The 23,930-nt window shown below is 40.9% G+C and overlaps 1 protein-coding gene across 1 annotated transcript in view; it reads right to left on the reverse strand.

Moving 5' to 3' along the window:
• LOC108238234 (vertebrate ancient opsin) overlaps positions 1–23,930 on the reverse strand; it is an 84,005-nt gene that overhangs the window by 16,322 nt on the left and 43,753 nt on the right. Inside the window, exon 4 of the mRNA XM_037981735.1 lies at positions 4,634–4,867. Coding sequence (XP_037837663.1) covers positions 4,634–4,867 — 234 coding nt within the window. The remainder of the gene's footprint in view (positions 1–4,633; positions 4,868–23,930) is intronic.

Raw genomic sequence — 23,930 nt, forward strand, 5'->3', positions numbered from 1 at the left:
ATCTTATTCAGGTGATTATCAAACTGGACTTTATTAAACATTTTGTTTGACGCACGGCCTGTGGGTTTACTGTTTGCATTTCAGATGGGATGAAAAAGAACAGTAAAAGATAACTTTACTTTCTTGTGAAGTTATCAGCTGACAAATCCTACCTTGCCGTACATGACCTGCTACCTTTGAGCCTCCCCACTAACTCGGGTGGTTTGTTTTTCTGTCTCTGCTTCTCTGTTTCTGCGAGAGTTATTGTCTGTTAAAAAACAAGCAACACTGACATTTGTTTCTTTTTCTTGTCATTATGTACCGAACCGTGACTTAGGTGCACCATAAATTTTAAACAATTTACTTCACTAAAAGCTTTAATACTGTAAAGTTTTTTGGGAGTGTGAGTGCAATACTTTTAAACAAGGTGAAAATTCAACAAAACTCCAGGTTGTAAGGCAACAAAAATAATAGTAATGAAGAAAAATGTGAATACATCTGAAGCCCACACTAATTTACAATATTAGAAACACAGATAAACAAGCAGCAACAACTGAAAAATAAAAACCTTTAAAATAAAAGAATATGCAGTTTATTTCAGTTAATTCACCAACAATGAGTCTTCAGGCGATGAAATAAACTCTGTTCTAAGCTTGTTGATTCGTGACATCCTCAAGCAAAACAAAATCATCTGCAGTGAGTTCCTAATTATATTTCAGATGTTCAACTGATAATAGTTTTTAATCATCTTTTCAGATTACATCATCTGAAGGATTTTCAGAAGCAATGAGAAAAGATGTATTCAGTATTTCACAAAGATAAACATGACAAGAGTCTTTTCAATCATGTTGGTACCCTGTGAATCCTCGTCTGGGACCCCACTTTAAACAGTTGCCTTCCATAATAAATCATTTTAATAAAGCATTAAATGAAGCCAGGAATGTCATTTAAATTAACCACAGTTATTAATAAATGCAGAGCTGTTGTAACTTCTTTAAATCACTTTTAGGACTCAGCTACTGTATATGTCAGTGTTTACAGCTTTACACCATTAGTCACAATGATGGAAGAGACCAATAAATAAGGCCAAATTAAAGACATCCAGAATTATTCATTAAAACAATTCCTGTCCCCCAGTCCGGTTCCTTTGCAGCAAAGTTGCATCAGTATTCCTTTGGGTGCGGCAATGTGGGTCAGTAAATCTGATTTATATTCACCAAAGACCTTCGCTGAAAATAGGCTAATCTAATTTTCTGGAACAAGATTCCTGGATCTGTTTCAACTATTGTTTGGGGTTCCTGACTCTCAGCTCCTTCGTGGCCGAGCCTGAAACTGTTCAAAAGAGAAAAGCTGAAAGATTCAACAAAAGCACGCTTGTTTCTATTGGTCAGTGGATCTAATTAAGTAATAACAACAAGAAAAAAAAAGCTGCACAACATAATTGAAACTTTTTTAAGGGTCTGCTGTGATTATTTATTTGGATAGGAAGGCTTTAATCAATACTTTAGCACATATACAGATGTGGTTCTCTGCATCTGCCATCAAAGCCACGACATGAGGAATTCCTGACAAAACATGTCAGATGCTGGAGTTCATTTTCTATCCCTGCCTGCTGTGTGTCTTTCAACCTGTCCCTCGTCTCCGCAGCCCCCCCAGTCAGAAAAGCTTCAGCAGAGCCCGCGCTGTCTGGGTTAGTCGCTGATGGCTCAGAAACGTGTCTGTTCACTTCAACTCATGACAGAAATATATTTTTGTCCTTTTCCCACCGCAGTGTTGAACTTTCAACAAGCAAAAAAAAAAATGACTGCAGACCTCAAAACTATTCAACACTTATTTCCTGACCAAACCATAAAATGAGATGAAAGCACTATATTCTAAAAAGGAGTAGCAAAGATCTGTCACTTGGCTTCTTTATTTGTTGTTGTGTTCCTTGGTTTCATGTTGGTTTAAAATAATTGGGAATAGATGATTTGTTGTGACATCCCTAACTCTTTTACTGAAACTGCTGGACTGTTTCTTTGTGTCTTGTTTTGCAAATTATCAGTGAGCGTGGTTAGCTCATTTCAAACGGGGATCCTTGTGTTCTGTGTTCTCAGTGTAAAATTTGACTCCAATCATTTGGATTTTTTTTTTTGTCATGGTGTTCTGTGAAGAGGTTATGAGCAGCAACTATCTTACCTGTTGTAGATAGCTATTTGAAAACCCTTAGCTTGGAGAAGTAGTTTATTTCTGACTGGATTGACAAGCTAATGGCTAGTCCAAGCAAGCCCCTTTTGTTCCCCTCACATTATACTCAACATGTTCTGTTTTGCAACTTGTTTTATATGAATTGTTATTGGGAAATGGACAAGTACAGTATTGCACAGTATTTAGGGTAAATAACCATCTGATGCAAAAGTCAGTTTATGTGAATTAGTGTTGTTTAAAGTAGGCATTAGTCTGCTTTAGTCTCAGCCAAAGCTCAGGATATAGCTGTTAGCTTGTCAATCTATCAAGAAATAAACTCAGTTTGTCCAAACTGAGGTCATTCAATAAGCTCTCTACAACAGGTAAGATGCTCGCTGCTTGTAACATGATCCCACTTCAAAAGATCTGAACTATCCCTTTAATAGATTCAGAATGTGAATGTCTGTTTCCAGTTATGCCAAACATCTGAGTGTAACCATTGTTTTTTGTTGTACATCACCTCACTCACAAGGGTTTCACTCATACCTACATGCAATTTGTACAGATTAACTGGAGTTTATGAAATTATGCTAAAACTAAAGTTGTTATTGTTGCTTTAGGTTTTTTTGTTTTTTCTTTCTCATGGCTTTATTTTGGACATACTGTACTGCACAGTTCTGCTAATTGCCAGTTTTCATGGATGTCTTGTAACACTCAGTTAAATGGGGGTTGATTCTAACAGCACAGTTTTAATTATTATTTACCATATTTCATTAAATAAAGGCTGAAAACGCACACAAATAATGCCACAAACACTTAGATTGCATTCTCTTATTAACCTGAAGTCCAGTCAAGATTTTCTTCATTTGAAAAGAAACACATATCTTTGCATACAAACACAGTGGGACTTCAAACAGAACTGTGAGCAGAATGCAGGTGTTAAAACCAAACAAAGTTATTTTTTTAAAACCTTTAGTACAAACCTAAAACTGTATCAAACTATAAATCCCCTCTGAACAGAGCTAAAAAGAAACCCTTGAAATCCTAGCAGGACTTTTATTGCAGACAGAAATTGCCGGATGTGTGCAACACAACTTTATTTTAAGTAGAAGTCACCCCAACAAATGCTTCATTTTAGAGCAACACAGTTTTACAGTTTCATGATCATGTCATTAAACTGTTATAATAACAGTGGTGGAACAGCATCCTGACTAGACTCTGCGTCTTTTCAGGTCCTCTGCCTTAGTGATCATCACAACTTCACTCCAAACACTTTTCTAACATCATTACAAGATGAAAACAATTATTTCCAAAAATGTGTACTTTCACCTGAATTGTTAAAGAGAAAAAAACATGATTGATTACAAGTTTAAATTTACAGCTGAAATATTATGTCGTTTAACAAGAATTGCATAAATGGGATAATACTCATTACGTCATTTTTATAATCTGATTATTTTCATTATCATTTGACAAAGACATTGGATTTCAGGGGAAGGTACAGACTAAAAAGAATTGTGAAGACAATTTTCCAGTAAATCCAGATTTAGGCCTGTGAGATTCTGCTTTTTTTATTTTTGACAAATATTCCTATGATTCATTCTAGCAGGCTGACAAAACAATTTCAGCTGGCACATTTTAATAAAAAGAGAAAAAAATCCTTTCAGGTAACCCAAGGGTGGAATTCCAAAAACAGTACTAGATAATGTAGAAATGGTCCTTAAGAAAGGTTTTTCTTAAATCTTTGCTCAAATTTAAACATATTATTTTTTATTAGTTAGAATAAAATCAAACCAAAACTTTTTGGAACCGTTTCGACCTTGAATTGTTGGAATGTAAGGATGGGGCATAACAGTCCACTCGAAGGGACCTTCGAGTGGACTGTTACCTTAAAAAAGGCTATTTGCAATAATGTATTTATTTATTTTATTTTTTTTAAACTTTTTTCTAGGTGTTTCAAAATGAATTGAAGTTCAGCAACAAGTAAGAAATCAAAGTCCTTGACCACTTTCGGTAGGGACATTCAGCAGGATTCAAAATGTTATTTCATCAGAGCCAGTGGCAAAATAAATTGAGACGTAGTGTGAATTAAACTATCAACACCTCAGATAATGTGTGCTTTTGTGACACTGGAAAAAGCCTGAGGGATCTGACAAGCACTAAGAGCCAGAAACATCAGAGAATGACTTGAAATGCACGAGTTAGATATTAATTTATTAGATTTGTTCAATCTGACTTGAAACACACTAAAAGGCAAAGATAACATGCAAGAACCAAAGTGCTGACTCCTCTCGTTACTCATTGTCTCATTGACCTCGTGAAATGTCGGATTTTTGGATCATGTGATTCCACTCAACTGTGTTTTTTCCTTTTATATTTTAAAAGGCAAAAGACTTTTCAGACAGCCACATTTAAACACCACTGCATTTACCATCTACTATGTGTACTTTAGACTCCAGCTACAGTCCTCCCTCTCTGACCCACTCACCTGTTTATTCATGAAGACATAGATGACTGGGTTGATGACGGTGCTTGTTTTAGCCAGAACTGAGGGGATGATGCTCGCCTCGGGCGTGACCAGGCCGGGAGGTCCGAAGGTAGCCAGCAGAGCCATAATCCCATATGGCAGCCAACACAGTAGGTAACAGATCACCATGATCACCACCATGAACAACACACGCTGCTCTCGTTTCTTGCTCAGCGATGCATTGATTCCGCTCACCTGGAGGAAGTGTAGGGAAAGAAGAGAAGAAGAAAGACAATGAAGAGTTTAATGATTTGGCAATCTTCCACAGTAATACAAGTTCAGGCTTTGATATCTGGGTTTCTCCCAAGTCCAGTAGAAGAGGAGAAAACTTTGAGATTAAATTTTTGAGTGACACAGATTGTGTCAGAGAGGTTGAATTGAGGGAAATCAAAACTGCAAATAGGAGGAAAACCTAGTAAAGGAAAGAAAGAGGAAAGAGGGAAAGGCATATTATCATCTTCGAAGAATTTCAATGTGTTATAAGATGTACAGGCAGACATAGAAAATGACAGAAAGTGCTTTATTATCCCTCATTCTCAGATCTGAGACAAAAAGACTCAGTTTTTGCCTGAAACTGCCCCCTTGATATGTAAAACACTTTTGCCTATTTGATGGAAACTCGGTAAGTTTTTCCTCTTTGGTCATTGGGCTTCGATAGTTGAGAGAACTTCAGGGCTCCAAGATTCATGACAGTATGACTGACCCCCTATCTTTAACAAAATCCAACCCCAAAGACAAGCCTAGTGTTGCTGGTAAATTCCTAGCAGGCAGGAAACAGTGACGTAAAGAGATTTTATGGGTCAGGCAGAAGTAAGATGTTTCAGAATGTCACATTAAAACTGGGTTATTGGTCCATGAAAAAGTACCTCGCTCGGGGCCAGGGAGTCCCAGGTTGTTAGAGGTTGTACAATACAAGCTATCTGAACTTAACTCTGTTTATTGGTTTGGCTCTGTGATATTTTTCTTTCCTGGGAGTTCCTGAGGGATACTCAGAAGCACTGCAGGACTGTCACACAGTTGGAGTTGGTTCCTGTGGAGTGTTGCTTTAATCTGACCTAGTCTTCCAGAGGTATCAATATGGATCAACATTCAGCTAATTTACAACATGCATTATTATCTGACCACTAGCTTTTTGAGTTTTCATGACTAATGTTACTACGATCCCACATCATCGGAAATGTCACAGCTGATGAGAAAAATTAAAATGATTCATCTATCAATCTACTACTTGCTTATAGGGTAGTGGGGAGCTGGTGCATGCATATCCAGCAATCAATGGGTGAGAGGTGGGATACACCATGGACAGGTTGCCAGTCCATCACAGAGCCACACAGAGAGAGACAAATGACCATGCACACACCAAGAGTAAATTTAGACTCGGCAATTAACATTGTTTAACATGCATGTTTTTTGGACTGCGAGAGGAAATTGGAGTACCCAGATATAACCCATATATGAATGAGGAGAACATGAAAACTCCACACAGAAAGACCCCAGATTCTAACCAGGACCTTCTTGCTGTAGATCAGGGGTCTCCAATCCTGGTCCTGGAGGGCCACTATCCTGCATGTTTTCCTTGTTTCTCTGCTCCAACACACCTGATTCAGTGGTTAAATTACCTCTTCGTGTTCTGCAGAAGCCTGTTAATCATACATTGACTCAAATCAGGTGTGTTGGAGCAGAGGAACAAGTAAAACATGCAGGATGGTGGCCCTCGAGAACCAGGATTTGACACCCCTGCTGTATAGAAACAGTGCTAACTACTGCTTAGCACCTCAATTTACAACATTTACCTGTTTTTTTTTTTGTTGTTGTTTTATCACTAAGCTGTTAAAAACTGACTAAACTAAGTTGAAAAGCTTTACTGCACGCACAAAGACACACACATAAGACACACTTACACTGTCACTCTTCACTAACTTGAGCTTCCTCTCTTTGACAGCCACATGTTTGTTTCAGCCATTCAGTTCTGTCTGGCTTTCCTTCTAGGAATAGCTCTAGCTGTGGCAAACTTTATTTCTTTATTTAGTTTTCAATTTTACAGAGTTAGGGGGTAGTCTTCCAGGAACTATTATAAAGGCAAAAAAGAAAAACAACCCCCCCCCCCCATCCAAAACAGTACAAAAAGGTAATATGAACATCTGCATGAAATTGAGTCCAAGGCACAAGAGAGAGAGAGAAGGTAAAAAAAAAACTTTACTGCTTCTCCCTTTCTGGTAACTGCTTGTTTAAACCATCTTCTAGGTTTAGTGTATTTTCACTACAACACAATAATTACGACGTCATTATACTATAGTAAATTTATGCTATAAATTTACTATAATCACATTATACACTTGTTTCTGAAAGTTGAAACAAGACAATAAGGTGAAGTACAATAGATTGCCCTTTGCCTACAAATCCACCTATTCAATATTTAATATTATACTGATTAGACTGTAAGTTCACATGGCTGTAGATTCCCCTGCTGTGACTCACATTGTGGCTTTTACAACAGATATGTTTCAATATAGAATTCAGCGTTCATCTGACAGGTGTGTTTTTTACTGGTAAGTCACAGAGCAAATGAACATGTCTCTATTTTGGCAGATTAATCAAACTGTGACAGAAACTGACAACTTCTTTACCTTTTTGCTCATTACCCCCAAGAGGCTTCGACTGCTCTCTGTTAAGTGGAGCTGTGTTGACACAAATTCTCTCCACTTTTCCTTCAAACTCTCAAGTATTTATTCTCAAACAGTTTGTATGCAGCTGCTACTTTTGTAATTTGTCTTAAACAAGTCCATGATGTCAGACAAAGATCCGTGGAAACAAGCCTGTGCACTTTTAATTATTAATTTAGTTTGCTGTTGACAGATTTTATTGGCTAATGTTGACTCGGTGACTTGTAGGAAAGCTGTGATTGGATTTTTTTTAAACATTTCAAAAGGAAAACAGCATTTTGTTGAAGGAATCCTAAATACACGCTTACAACTATTTGAGGTAACCTGTGATGTGTAATCACTGACCACTCTAAAGTATTAATTATCTATACTTCTTCACTTTCATATTGTTGGTTAAAAAAAAGTTGAACAAACATTCAAACTGCATATATTGTCACTGTCATAACACACGATTTGTTATAGGCAAGGCAGATGAATGTGTACACTCAGCTCTGCTTTGGGCTCCTTTCACACTGACTCCATTGCACACTCCGTAACCTATTAAAATGTAATTGTATTGCAGCAAATTTGGAAAAACTTCTTTCAGTGTGAAGACAATCATGAAGATTCTACAGACTTAGTAAACACTAAATACGTAGGGTTTTCTCTGCTGTTTTCTGTGCCGTCAAGATGCTGTTTGCACTCTCACTGCCCTTTATACACCAGCATGGCATTCGTGGATCACAAGAGACTGAGTTGTTTCTGTGACCTTGTCATGATCATGGTTGTAGTCTTGGCCTAAGGCCAGCATGAGCAGCCCTGCTTCAAAATCTCAATGACCAAACCACGCCATCTGCACGGGCTCCATGTCATGGATATGCTGCCACCACACTCCTCTACACTTTATCCAAGACTCCAGTACACTGCCACCATAATAAACCATCACAATCTGACCTATAATTGGAACCTCATTGTGTGGAATGGGAAAACGCTAAGAAATACCTTGCTGTCTAGCCAAGAAAGGAACAGGTAAAGCTATTTTGTGTGTGTATTTCTGAGTTTGAAAAGATGAACATCTCTAAATTGCAAAGTGGACACATTTTTTTTTTCATTTTTATTGCCTCTTTGAATTGAATCAAACATTTGTATTCTTTTCCTTATAGAAATGAAAAGGTCACCTGTCTTTTCTGTCTGATGAAAAGTATCAGTTTTACCTCCGTTTTGACTCTGTTCTCACCCTGTAGCCTTTTTCATTTTATCAGCTCAGGAGAGCTGGTTGTGAATAACTTCCATCTATGTTCTGATTAAATAAATGAAGTGCCAGAGATCACAGTCAGATTGAGGAAATAGAGACTGAGTGCAGGATGATTACAAGTGAAGGTTGGCTGGCCAGTGAAAGAAGGTGGCGTACTAATTGAGTGCCCTCACAAGAAACCATTTCATATGCTAATTAGCCATCCCCAAAGCAAAGTAATTATTATTAATGTGTTGTGTCCATCTGATGGCTAAAAATCACTATAACTTTTCAATGAAATGTTAAAAAAACTACAAACTTATCTAAGGAGCATCAAAATAACAGATGGCTTTGGTAATGGACCACAGGATGTTGCACTAAACAGACGGTGAACTGAGAATGACAAGCTCAGCATCAAGACAATTTGGAAAACAGCTGTAAATCATAGAATAGTCTTTCAATGTGTTGCTGACACTTATGATGTGAGCCCTGTCAGGTAGGATAAATTTAGCAAAGAGTAGTTTAGAAGGAAAAACTTGTCAAGAAAGAATCTCGCCACATCCTATTTGGAGATAATTGAAAATCTGATGGCTTGTAGCCCTCCTGGATGACAGAGGTAATGCTTCATCTACAGTCACTCTTTATGGAGACTGATCACTGTCTGATCATAACATGGTGAGTTGTTTGAAAATTAGTTATTGCACAAAACGTCTTTCAAACTGTACACACAACTAAATTCAACTTCCACCTACAAATAGACCGTACTGAACGTATGAGTTTACATGTGTATGTGGTTGAGTCAGTTCTCGACATAGTTTGCATGTTCTTTTTAACACTTGCTAGAGCTTATAGTAACGTTTTCAGTAAAACCTCTGCCAGTCTGAATGGGCCATGTGCTATATGTTACAGCCATAAGATGATTGGTGCATGTCATAATGGTAAGGTGAAAGAAGCCAATGAACTAAAATAAATCACATGCTAAATCACTTCAGGGACTTCAGAAGCAGCAGGCCAAGTGAACCGCAACTCAGGCAGTTGCAAGGGCAAAAAACTCTGGTATGGGAGGAGTTTGGTGAGACGATGGAACAGGATTAATATGCAAGTTAAATGAATGTGTTAACTCAGTTCCGCCTTATTATATTATTATTTTCACTTGCTCAGGTGAAGGGGTGCTTTACCATTACTGATTAGAGTCAGTGTTGCTACTTGGCTGAAGATATAGTAAAGCAATGAAAAAATACTTTGAGGTTCTTCTCAACAGTATTGATTCCGCCTCCATTGTAGAAGTACAGATCAGGGAGCCTGAGGGGAACTCACCAATCACTGAAACTGAGGTTGTTGATGTAGTAAAACACTTTTGTCAGGGCAAGTCTCTGGAGGAAAATGAGGTTCATCAATGACCTGGGTGTTTTTGAGCTGTTTTAGTTGACACGTCTGTGCAACATTTAATGGAGGTCAGGGACCGTGCCTATGGACTGACAGACTGAGGTGGTAGTCCCTCTTTTATAAAAAAGGAATCAGAAGGGGGGGTTGTAACTATAACACCCCTTTCTGGTTCCTTGAAAAAACAGGAGAGTCTGATTGATTGTCAGAGTTTGGATTCAAAAAAAGCAATTCACTTTTTATCCTGGTCATAGAACACTGAACCAGCTCTTTACCCTCACAAGAATATTTGAAGGTTTGGCCAACCAGTCTTCACATATTTAGTTCACTGGGAGAAGGCTGGCAACTGTGCCACTCATGGTGTCTTGTTTGGGGGACTTTTAGAGTACAGAGTTTTGGATTCCCTACCAATACCACATAAGCAAAAGATTTGCAAGGGAAACTTCTTAAAACAGTCCCAGAGTTGTTGCTGGCATTTGGAGCCTGTTTCAAACCCTTATCAATTTAGTTTTTCAGTCAGACTGTCAGAAATGTGAGACATTTGTAGGAGAGGTTGGAGACTTGCAAAACGAAACTGTGACTGATTAGAGACAAAAAAGAGAGTTTGACATTCCAGAAGGTGCAAACTAAATTTGAGACTTTGGGACTAAATTAAAAAAAAAACAGTTTACAAAACATACATTTGGAATTAGTATGAATTTCAGATGATTCTAAAGAAAAATCTGAACATTTTCTTGCAGTTTTGTGTCCCCAGCTATTTTCACTGTAGTGAGTTACTGACTTAAGTGTTGGACGACACCAAGGTTGCCATTTGGAAATTTTTTGAATAACCTTTACCAGTACTGGCTTGCAAGAACAAGTTCTCTCTCTCTTGCCTTTCTGTGTTTCTGCAGGTCTACATGACTGACATAAAAATGTTATTTTCTTAAGAGTGTCAGCTGATCAGATGTTTATCTTGTAGTGATGCCCAGCGTGCCCTGCCATTAGGTCAAACCACCAGAATCTGGCCAGTCCTTGTGGGATTGTTTCCAGTGCAGTTTGAGTGATGTGTGACAGTTCTTTGTTCTGAAAAGGGCCAACATCTTACGTTACTTCAGAGTTCTGACACTGGCAAAGCAGGATGCAGGAGCAGAGGAAATCACTGGGGCCATTCAAACTGCTGGGTATAAAACTAAAAACACTCAAAAATGTATACCTCCATGATGGATTTGACAGACTGTGCAGGTCAGGATAGTAGCATGAAATGGGGATAGATTGAAAGTTGTGCTTGGAGCATTGTAAAAGAAATGTGAGATGTGTATTGTCAGAAACAAAAAACGGGTGCAACTTTGCAAAGCCTTGTTTACAGAAATGTACTGAAAATAATACATGCAGCTTTATAAATTTCAGGTTAAATGATTAAATATGAGCAAATCACGAGTGAATATTCCTGCCTGCATAGGAAGCTGTGAAACTGTAGTTGTGTGTTTTGCTTGCATTGAACTCTGTTTTCAATTGGGCAGACACTTTTCTCTTCCAGGTGTCACTGATGTTGACATTAAAAACCTGCCTTCAGCATGTGTCAGCCAGGGTGTTCATCTGTGGGGGAAGATGGTCTTGTGCTGTCACACAGACATCTGCTATAGAAACGTCCTGTCTGTAGGCAAAGCCATCTATTCTAATCACAGCTTGCCCCACGTAAAAAAGATGAACATTAGTGTGTGACGTGATGGAGGCAGATAAACTGGATAGCATAGTGTTTTGTTTTAGATATATGAGTTAGACTTAGCTGTTGGCATTTTAGCTGTTTGTGCTAAAAAGAAAAAATTGTTACAATTTGTCCCTACAGTTATGAGACATGACAAATATTGTTAAGCGATTTGGAAAAAAAAAATTACTTTTATTTGCTGTGTGATGATAGAAGGTCAATCAGCACTAAAAAAGAAGATGAGATCAGACAGGATTAAAAGTCTAGCAATCCTTGAAGGAATGCTTATTACCTGCCATCTTTCATGCTAGAGTTTTAAACTAAGATTTTCTTTGTTGAGAAACTACAAGTTACCTCTAGTTTAATTAAACCTTGAAATCAACGTTGTGTGTGAGCTCACTTGATATAGTGAGATCTTGTGCAATCTTTTTGTATTTGGAGTATGTGTTGGGGATGGCTCTCAGCTACTACCACAGAAAATTTGAGCTCATTACCTGTGAAATTCACTGAGTTATAGCCAATTTTGTGTTTACTAAGCTCAGTTAGCTGCGGCAGCCAGCTTGAATTGGGGTGGGTTCAAAAGGTAATGAGCTGTAGACATACATCCAATGATTAGTTTTTGAATGTTTTATTAAAATCCATCCCCAAGTTAATGACATATTTTGCTAACAGACACACAAACACGAGCAAAAACAATATTGTATGTCACCAGGTAGTATTACAGCAAGTCAAACTAAGATTCTTGTTTAAAATAAACAAAGCAAAGTGCCATGCGTGACTTAGAACCTCATGTTTAACTTTTAGTTTAACCATCCTGAAGTCCTCGTAACTGAAGAGAAGCCCTTGTAGCTCTGGGTCAATTTGACCCGAAGGCCACAGGAGGGTTAAGTCAACAGTTCAGCACTGTAGAAGCTGGTGAACCTTGTTCAAAGTGTGTGATGATTAAAATTTCAGCAAAAAACTGCACAAAAACCAGAAGAGGAAAGATAAAATTTGATAGATTTCAATGAAATTTAACTCCAAACTCAGGCTGTTGCTGCCATGCGTGTTTTATATAACAGTTCCTTGTCTAGAGGCAAGTCAAAACTCCCGCAGGTTTCAAGCTGGAGTTACTGCAATGCTGTCAGAGGTGATGGAAAAATTTTAGCATCCACCTTATACATTTTTCAACACTGGTTTTTCAGAGAGAACGTTTCCCAGCCCAGTGTTGGCATACAGTATTTGGTACCTTGAATTCCCTGAATCGCACATTGAAAAAAGTTGTTAAAAAAAGGGGACAAAACACTTGAAAATCAGACATTTTACTTTGAATCTTGTTTTAATCAAGTTCTCAAGTGACACTTTTATCTTTTATTTTTTAAGTTCAAGCAGGGGAAAACATAAAAAAAAACAATAGATAAAGGTGATCTTTTCATTGCTTCTAATTTTCCCGACAAGTTAAATCCATAAGAGAATACCAGAAGACAAGATGTCACACAAACTGCTTCATTACTGTTCTTTCCAACACCCTGTAGAGCTGGCCACAAAACTGTGTTTATTAAGGCTGGGCATTAGGAAAAGCTGAGTCACCAGGAAAAGCTGTTTTTTTAGGGACAAAGGTGGACTCAAAGACCTCAAAGAGATTGGACTGGTTTAAAACAAAGCACTGGCAAGGTAACCGACTAAATTGTCAGTGTAAATCCTCACACACCTGTCCACATGAAGTGTCTAAGGCTTTCTGAAGGTTAAAGGAACTGTTAGTTTGATTATGGAGCGGCGTTTACTTTTGCACTGTCAGGGTAATCTGGACTTGGATGGTTGTCACAGCAGCTAAGTGATATTCACTAACAACGAGAACTTATGACACTATAGTTGGAGCTCTTTAATTTAATTAATGCCCACTGCTAATTGTTGGGCAATAATGTTTTTGCAGTGTTTGTGTTAGTGTGACTATTAGCAAAATATCTTGTGAACTACTGGATGAGTTTCAGTAAAACTTGAAGAAAGTAACCTTCGGATATACTGATTCACTTCTGGAGTTAACATGATTCAAGATAGCTGCCACAGCCAGCTGACCTTAAAACACACAAAAATGACTAATTCGGTCAATTTTACAAATATTGACCTAAGATCTGGTGTGGTAGAAGCTGAGATTGATCCCCAACACAAAACAAAATCACCATTAAACACAGATTGCACAAGATCTGTCTTTAAAATTTTGCCATTAACTACAATATCTGGAGTCAGCTCTGTTTGTTAGCAAAAAAATCTCATGAACCATTGGATGAATTTTAATGAAACCATCATGACATAATCATTGGATGTACCTTCAGATTTTTTTGTGTGCAGAGTGCAGGGGTGGATACTTGAGCACTAAAAAGTATATATATATATATATATAATTTCTGTCTTTCAAACATATAAAAACAATAATTTTTTTTAGTGAAAAGAGTTTTATTACAATCCTAAAATTAAGTCTTTTTTTGTAGGTTTTGGATGAGGATTAGGGCTGAGTTAATCTGTGTTTAATGGTGCTCCAGCAGGTGTGTTTGGGTTCTCGGGGTGCAGAAAAAAAAAATCCCCTCCAGCATGTTTTGAACACATAAAATTGGGCAGAGGATGAATCGAGGAGACAGTGTGACAGCTGTGTTGATGCACTGCTCTGGCAAGGTGGCAAAAAATCAATAGATTTCCTTTTCCGAGACAGCTTTGACATGAAGTACCATCATTACATATGTGGTTTTTGTTTCTATATCGCCTGCATCACTCAGTGAATTCCTGCTCCGCTATCAGCTCGCTGCTCATCATCCTTTGTTCCTTTTTCACATCATCCATCCAAGGCCTGCGACCGAATATATACAATGAAACCCAAAGGGACATGAGAGTGACGTGTACACCTTTTCAGTTCATATGTTTCATGTATTTTTGAATGTGCTGCAACAAACTTCCCAAATATTTCAAATCACGAGTACATTAAGATCAAAGCATGCGGAAAATGATGAATTAAGTGAGACAGAATTTAACACAAAACAACTAATTTCACAGTTCATATATTTCTTTGTAATAAAACTTTTCCCACCACACACTCACTCTAATACTTACAATTTACAGTCAACAAATTGAAGCAACACTCCACTGGTTAAAGGAGAACCAGTTAAATGTACTGGATTGGTCCAGTCAAAGCACAAACCTAACTGAGAGTCTCTGATTTGATTAAAAGATTGTTGAACACAAGAAGCACTCATCCTACTTGAAGGAGCAGTTTGATAATGAAGAATGAAACTAAATATTTAGCACTTTCAAAGTGGTAGCTATATTGTTTACAGTCACTGAGATTAAAAAGAAGACTGTGCAAACAAAAATAAAAGAATATACATGGATTACTTGGATACATTTTGCACAGTCGTAGTTGGGAGTGTTTTTTAACATTAATGGACCCAAAGTCTTTCCTGTTTCCTCCTGTATCTTTTTTCCGTATGGTAAAACATTTGCCACAAAAAAGACAGAAGCAAAACCACAGGAACAAGCAACGCAAATACACATCATATCACAAGGAGTTAGTGGGAAACGTATTCTTCATCAAGACTACTTGTGTCCTAAAATTACACCACAATCATACCAGCTGCAGGAATGTAACCACATTAACGATCTCTTAATGTTTTTAATTAAGCTACAGGATCAGTTAATTTATGGTCTCCAAGCTGGCTTGATCACACAAATGGAGCTGGAAGGCCAGCTGCTGAAGCCGAGGGAGGCTGAAGACATTCATGGGGCCTCCTGCTCCTGCCGCAGCTGCTCAGCCGCCTTCAGATTCACCTGCAGCAGCAGCAGACACCAGCTGGAGGACTGTGAGATTGGTGCAGACAGCAGAAAGCAGGGTGCAGCAAAAACTGACAGCGGAAGGTGGAAGCAGAGTGAAGAGGGTGAAATAGAGCGAAAAGAGGATGTTTTTAGGGGTAAATGTGTGCAGCAGGAAGGAGGGCAGCAGAGAGAAATGAGGGAGGAGAGCAAATTTCCCAGAGGGGGAAGGGGGAGGATGTGCATGCAGGTGGATAACTGATTTCTTCTCCTGTGAGTCCAATTTTTATGCCAAATTAGCACTGAGGTGCTCTGGCTGATAACTGTTCCTCCTCTCCTGCCCCTTCCTGTTTTCATTACGAGCTGTTGTTGTGGGAGTTTGGCCCAGCTACAACCAGCAGGTGAGGCTTCCGGCTCTGCCACTTTTACTTGGCTGCAGAGAAAAGTGTGGCAGCTGCGGTCACAGTCCACTGGCTGGCTACACAAACATGTGGTGCTTAACCCCAACAGACAAGGCTGTCATGTAGGTGCACTGCACTGTGCAAGCTGCCACAAAAAAACGCTGCAGGTAAACAGTCCAGAGCCAAGTGATTTGGGGCAATTAGTATCTACCCCAGCTGGAGGGTTTTTTTTTTAAAGAATGCCCTGGCAACACCTGTGAAACTCCTGGGAGAGGTGAGCTGGAATAATTTTTTAAGGTCCTTCAATGTAAATTCCGATTCCATATCTCAATATCTTTTACAGAAAACCATTTCAAGTCTGCTAGCTGGCTACACAGTAAGTTATAGCACCTTTCATCATGCTGAGAATGTCATCCCTACAGTGGAACATGGTGGTAGCAGCATCATGCTGTGGGAATATCATTCATTATTAGGGACTGGGAAACTGGTCAGAGTTGAAAGAAAGAAGGACGGATATTTTTGCAACTACTGTATCTAACTATGAAGTGCTACAAGCAGAAATAAAACTTCTTGTAACCATTGAAAGTTTTGTGGAGATAAACAAAATAAGAGCTATATGTTCAGTTCAAGCAACTTTGAAAAATCATCCAATGAAAAAGAAAGTTTTAAACTCATCAGAACAGAGCTCTTGACTTTGGCAACTTGCCCTTGTCAAAACAAGATTCCTCCTAACTGATGCTGAGTTTTCTAAATCATTTATTGAACACAGGCAAATCATGCGTCTTGTATCTGACTGAAAACCAGAGCTTTTTAAGACCTACAGTACAGTACTTCTGAATGTAATATGGCTCATTTTGTTACAGGCGTCTCTGTGACAGCTGGAAATTAAAGTTACAGTTTAAAAGCGAATACTTGCTGCTTATTCCCTGCCTCTGGCAGGACTCAGACAGTTGAAACTTAACTGTGATATCAAAGCAAAGTCAAATTGTGGCAGTGGGAACACGAATCTGTCAGAAAGCTGCATGCTTGTCAATCTAATCCCACTTTTTGCCTTTCCATCATCCTCCTCTCTGCTCTGCCAGAGGGGGGGAAAGTGCCATAACTGAGACAAAGCATTTGACTAATGCTGAGAGTCACTTGGAAACATGTTGGTGATTGTAAAAGGGGAATTTTTAAGGATTTACTTATTTAAAGTGGGTGTAACAAAGAGAGGAGGGGGAGTTCTTACAGCTAATGATGCACAAACCCAGATATACATTCAGAAATATAAACTCAGATGTAGCCAGTGCTTTGTAATAGTCAGAGTAACTTTTTTAATAAAGCAGACACCCAGATCCTGACAGGACCAAAAACACAAACATGCAGCCCTCTACTCTATTGCTAAATTTTACATTTAACCACACACTGGGCATCAAAACAAACAGATACAGACGCTCCCAACAGCCTAAAGGAGAAAAAACATAGGTGCAACACCTCCCACTGTCTTGTTTAGCCTCAGCATTCCGGCTCCTGAGTCGGCCCGGGTGTTCTGCCAGCACCGTTGTTGGCTGCTAAACATGATTGATCGCAGGATTTGTGGCTGCAGCATTAGTCGAGTACGCCAGCAGCATCCTGTGTCCTGCCAAACACTGTGCTCGCCTGTCGCTCATCAAAGGACCTCTCTCAGCAGGAATCCTCAACGCTCCACTGTGTCACTTTACGGAGCACCTCCTCCCCATTCCCCTCCCTCCACCTGCTACATCTCTCCCCACTTTTGCCATCGCATTGAAGTGTCTGCAAGGTCAGGGGTACACAAAAAAAATGACTAACTTTTATTGAATGAGATAGAGTCAAGTAAATCTGTCAAGTGGAGAGGAATAAACATCTCCATCTGCTTTCTACAGACAAACAGCTTGTAAAGGGAAGAATCAGGAGTCAAACTAAGGGGGAGGCTCTGGCTGGTTGGAGGGGCAATTCAGGAGTAGATTCGTTGAATGGAAGGTTGGTGTGGGCACATTCGTTTTCATTTGGAGTAATAACACTCTGAGGACCAAAAGGACAGAGAAGCACTCTACGAGCTATATGGAATAGAGTTGTTGAATTGTTGACCTAAAGGGCTTTTTTCACCATTAGATTGCTTTTGGTAGCTGCTGTCCTGATTCCTAGAGCTCTGAGGGGGTTGTAGATTGAGAAGAAAAGAAAAGAAAGAAAAAAAAAGACAAGACTGATGTTCTTTTCAATGTCAAAAGTCCTTATAGAGTTCACTGAGCTCTAAGAACAAAATGAATTAGGTCCGCTGGCTATAAGAAGGGTGTCAAAGATGAGTTCATTTCAGTTCTGCTTTCAGCAAGCACGACTCACATTTCGACATTCAATAAATGGCTCAAATTGAGATCTTAAAATATCCAGGCAGAAGCCATGTGACTGCAGGTTCTACCTCAGCTTTCATTCGATATTTATGTATCAGGACATATATAATCAGTCTTAAAATTAAATAAATACAACCAACATGTTAGTTTGTCTTAATTTATTTAGACCCCCTTCACACTGAATGACAACTCTACACTTTCCACAACAAGAACGTGGCTTGATCGCGTCAAATTTGGAAAACCTCTTTTAGTATGAAAGCAGTCATGATGTCTCTACACTCTTAGTATAAGCAAAGATATATTTTTCTGATATTTTTTATATCTCATGTGCCTTCACTTGGCTTTTTACATTAGCAGCACATTCTTATAATGATACTACCACCTGTACAACCAGGCCTCACCTTGATAGGACTCTTTCAGACAGCATCTGGATGCAGTAACATGGTAGATGATCATGCCATGCTAACACCTGCTAACACTAGGTGTGGGCACAATGAAATTGTAGCACAGTCATGGGGCCAGTCTTGCTTCAGGTTCTTGGCAACCAAATCACATTAGTAGAAACACAAGCCCAATGCTATGGATAACTCCTATCATGATGATAAACCTCCACAACCTTGCTACAAAAGTGTTGTGCATGTTCAAAACATTCTGCAATGTATAATGTGTTATCACATGAAATGAGGATCCTACTGTGTTCTTATTTAATACTTGAAAACCTCGTCAAGACCCTGCAAAGACTCTGGCTTCTCATTTCTAAGAGAGACTTCTTGCTTTGAATTTTAAAGGGAACAGGTTGAAAGAGCCGAAATTTACAATATATAATAAAAAATGCCAAATAACTAAGACCCTGATGCGTCTCCATGGCGTCATGTGCATAGCTCAGCGGGTAGGAACTGTCACTACTGGATGTGAGTTGCAACTCAGTGGGCAAATATGACTTGTGCATGCACATTGCAAACTACTGGAAACACCACGAAAACCATTAAAAATCATTGAAAACCTAGATTTTTCCATGAACTGTGTTCCCAAGCTGCTGCTTTTCTAAAATCAACTTTCACTTGCTGGAATAAGATATGTGTTGCTGTTCATCTGTGGTTGTATTTCCCTAAAACAATCCTTAATAGAACTGAAAGATGGTGTACCTTTTATCACATGACTGTACATCAGCACTAAATTAAAAATACAAAAGAGAAAAAAAAAACTACAAGGAAATTGTGACTTACCTGAACTTATTTTGGTCCTTGAAGTCTTTTATTTGTGCTACAGGCTATATAAGTAGATTTTTCTTTTTCTTGTGGAAGGTTTGCTAGTTTGAACAAGGGCTATGACAAAACCAGTGACCAACACCAAGATCAATTCAAACACATATACATGCAAACTAAAGAGGTTTAACAGCCAAACTTTACAGATGAAGCTGTCACAGCTCCTGACGAGCTGTAACTGCTTTCACCTGTCCCTCATTCCATCTATCACCAGCTGCTGCTATATAGGGGCGGGTTTTCATCTGCACATTGTCAGATTGTTGTGAAACCCAATGTGGTAACACCTTCAGGCCTTCTGGAAACTCCTGTGTAATTTTTGCCCTGTCGCTAACCTGTTTGTTCTCCTCTCGACCAGCTTTACCCTCACCTCCAGCCGGTCCCTTCCTGTTTGACTCCTATCCCCCTTGGACTCGGACTTCCTGGTTCTGGACCTATCTTCTGCCTGACCCTGGTTACTGGACTACTGCCTTCTGGATCTGTTCGCCTGGCTCTGACCCCCTGTCTGTCCGACCCCGAGTACTCTGTGGTTCCCCTACAGGAACTTACCCTGGCCCGTTTGTCCCAAACCTGGCAGTTCTGAATAAAGACTCTAATCATTCTGAACTCGTTGCTCAGTCCCAGAGTCCTTCTGTGCTTGGAGCGTGACAGAACAATCTGACCAACGTCATGGATCGGACTGAGCAGGATTCCGCTTCGGCTGATGTCCGCTCCCTCAGGGACATTATTTCTCACCAAGGAAGAGCGCTGGGACAAACTGAACACAGACTCTCAGGACTGGAAACAGCCAGTCAGACCATTCACATGGAACTAGCACAGCTATCTGCACAAATAGCTCAAATCACCTCTATGCTTACCTCTTTTTCAGTCGTTCCAGCAGATCCGGCAGTATCAGCAGCTCCTCCTCCAGCCGCCCAGCCTCCCGAACATCCGGCTGTAGCTGGTCCTGCGGATTCGGCCCCGGTAACTTCTCGAGGCCCGTATGTCCCAGACCCCCCTCCATTTTCAGGTGAACTATCAAAATGTCGGGGGTTCCTATTACAGTGTCGGATGGTGTTTAGCCAGCAACCCATAGCTTTTGCCTCCGACTTATCCAAGATTTACTATATGATGGGCCTACTGAGAGACCAGGCGTTAGCCTGGGCCCTGGCGTTTGACTCAGCTACACCCTTAACCTCTCTCACTTTTGATCAATTCTCGTCTGAACTAAGCAAGGTGTTCGATCATCCGGATCATGTCGGTGGCGCCCCTAAACGCCTACTTAAGCTTCGTCAGGGTTCCCGCAGCGCCGCAGAGTTCTCGGTGGAGTTTCGTACTTTAGCCGCCGACAGTAGATGGAATGACGAGGCGCTCAAGGGAGTTTATCACAATGCCTTAAATGATTCCTTGAAAGACGGATTGGCTATGAGCGATGAAGCTAAAGACTTGAACTCACTTATAACGATGTCTATTCGTCTTGACAACAGGCTCCGTGAGCGTCGCCGGGAGCGTCCTAGCCAGCCCGTCCCAGCTCTTCCTCGGCTGCCCCCACCTGTCGAGGATCGCAACAGCGCCGCCCTGGTCAGTCCGCCAACTCAGCCACTGACCCCGGATTATCCTGCAGATGAACCAATGCAAATTGCAGGTACTCACTTATCCCCCGCAGAAAGACTGAGACGCCTTCGAACAGGAGACTGTCTCTATTGTGGCCAACCCGGGCACAGACTATCAAATTGCCCTGTGCGGCCAAAAGGCAAAGCTCATTAGAAGTGGGGACGCTAATGAGTAAAGCCTGTAGTCCCCAACCAGAAGGCAACCGCTTGTTAATAGACATCAAACTTTGTTTTCAGTCAAGTACCCACTCGTTAACGGCCTTGATTGATTCAGGTGCCGAGGATAATTTTATTGATGAGCAGTTAACAAAACAGCTGAACATTTCCTTAGAACCGCTCGGCTCACCATTATCTGCTAACGGCATCAATGGGGCACGACTTTTTTCTGTCACTAATCAGACACTTCCCTTGGTGATGACTTCTGGGAACCACAGAGAGGTCCTCAGACTTAAAGTAATTCCTGTTTCCAGCTTTCCCGTGGTTCTCGGACATCCATGGCTAAGACGTCACAACCCCCATATAGATTGGGATGCAGGAAGGATTATAAGCTGGAGTCTGTCCTGTTCCAATAACTGCCTCCGTGCAGCCCAACCCAGTAGTGGAGCTTACTGTATCAATCCAGAATCTCCTGATCTGTCATCAGTACCTCCTGAGTACCACAACCTAGCCGAGGTATTTAGCACGGCCCGTGCTCTTTCTTTGCCCCCGCACAGACCTTATGACTGTGCGATAGATCTGGTGCCTGACGCACCCTTGCCTACCAGTCGTTTGTATAGTTTGTCTAAACAGGAATATGGAGTCATGGAGACCTACATAAATAATTCCATGGCTGCTGGGTTAATTCGCCGCTCCTCATCCCCATTGGGAGCCGTTTTTTTTTTTTGTTGGTAAAAAGGATGGTTCACTACGCCCGTGCATTGACTATAGGGGGCTCAATGAGATAACCATCAAAAATAAGTACCCTTTGCCATTAATGTCCACTGCCTTTGAGCTTTTGCATGGGGCAACCATCTTCTCCAAGTTAGATCTGCAGAATGCATATCACCTGGTCCGGGTCCGGGAGGGAGATGAATGGAAGACTGCTTTCAAGACTCCCATAGGCCATTTTGAATATCTCGTGATGCCATTCGGCCTGTCTAATGCTCCAGCAGTCTTCCAGGCCTTGGTTAACGACGTGTTGAGAGACTTCCTGAATCATTTTGTGTTCGTTTATCTAGATGACATACTCATCTTTTCTAAAACTAAGGAGGAACATGTTGGCCATGTCCGGCAGGTTCTCCAGCGTCTACTGGAGAACAAGTTATTTGTCAAGGCTGAGAAATGTAGCTTTCATCTCTCCACAGTGAGCTTCCTGGGATTCGTGGTGGAGGACGGACGCATTAGAACTGACCCCGCCAAGACTCAAGCGGTGGTGGAGTGGCCTGAGCCCGGTACACGTAAGCAACTCCAACGTTTCCTGGGTTTTGCGAATTTCTACAGGAAGTTTATCAAGAACTTCAGTCTCGTGGTCCAGCCGCTAACTAAACTTACCTCTACCAAACAACCGTTTACATGGTCCTCAGAAGCAGCGGCAGCCTTCAGGGAACTAAAACTATTGTTTGCTTCCCCTCCGATCTTAATCCAGCCTGATCCTGCCAAGCAGTTTGTAGTGGAGGTAGATGCCTCGGACACTGGTATAGGGGCGGTGCTTTCCCAATTCATCAACCCCGCTCACAAACTCTTACCTTGTGCATTTTTCTCCAGGAAACTAACATCCTCTGAACTCAATTACAGCGTGGGGGACAAAGAGTTGCTGGCCGTCAAACTGGCACTGGAGGAGTGGCGCCATTGGCTGGAGGGGTCCTCTCAACCGTTTGTGGTCTGGACTGACCACAAAAATTTATCCTATATCCAGTCTGCTAAGAGGCTGACCCCACGCCATGCCAGGTGGTCACTGTTTTTTTCTAGATTCGACTTTGTCCTCACTTACAGACCAGGCTCCAAGAACCTGAAGCCAGATGCGCTGTCTCGCCAGTTTGAGCCGGAGACCCTAAAGGAGGAACCTGGCCGTATCTTACCTGCTTCCTCGGTGGTGGCTACCCTCTCTTGGGAGATCGAACAGCAGGTAAGAGAGGCCCTGGAGGGTTACCCCTCTCCTGCGGCATGCCCTCCAAATTGCTTGTTCGTTCCTGAGGAGATTCGTCCTAAGGTGCTGCAGTGGGTTCATGCCTCCAAATTCGCCTGCCACCCAGGGACCCAACGTACTCTCTCCTTATTGCAAAGACGGTTCTGGTGGCCATCTATGAGTCAAGACACTCGTCAGTTTGTCTCCTCCTGTACTACCTGCAATCAAGGAAAGTCCAGTAACCAGAAACCCTCTGGTTGCCTGCGTCCTCTGCCGATTCCAGGTAGACCCTGGTCTCACATCGCTATGGACTTTGTTACTGGTCTCCCTCCATCCCGAGGTAATTCTGTCATTCTAACCATTGTTGACCGGTTCTCCAAAGCTGCTCACTTCATAGCCCTACCTAAGTTGCCAACGGCCATGGAAACTGCTGATCTGTTGGTTAACCATGTGGTGCGGCTACATGGCATTCCCCTGGACATCGTTTCAGATCGGGGGCCCCAGTTTACATCCAGGGTGTGGCGTGCATTCTGCAGGGCTCTTGGCACCACGGTCAGTCTGTCCTCAGGTTTTCACCCTCAGACTAATGGCCAAACAGAGAGACTAAATCAGGAACTGGAAGCTGCCCTCCGATGTATTACGGCTAGTAACCCTTCTGCTTGGTCACAGTATCTGCCCTGGGTGGAATATTCCCACAATTCCCTCACCAATACTGCCACAGGCCGGTCTCCTTTTGAAGTGTCTTTGGGTTACCAACCTCCTCTGTTTCCTTCCCAGGAGCGGGAGCTTTCTGTCCCCTCAGTGCAGCATCATCTTCGCCGATGTCAT

This window comes from Kryptolebias marmoratus, linkage group LG20 (assembly GCF_001649575.2).
Source record: "Kryptolebias marmoratus isolate JLee-2015 linkage group LG20, ASM164957v2, whole genome shotgun sequence".
Lineage (NCBI taxonomy): Eukaryota > Metazoa > Chordata > Actinopteri > Cyprinodontiformes > Rivulidae > Kryptolebias > Kryptolebias marmoratus.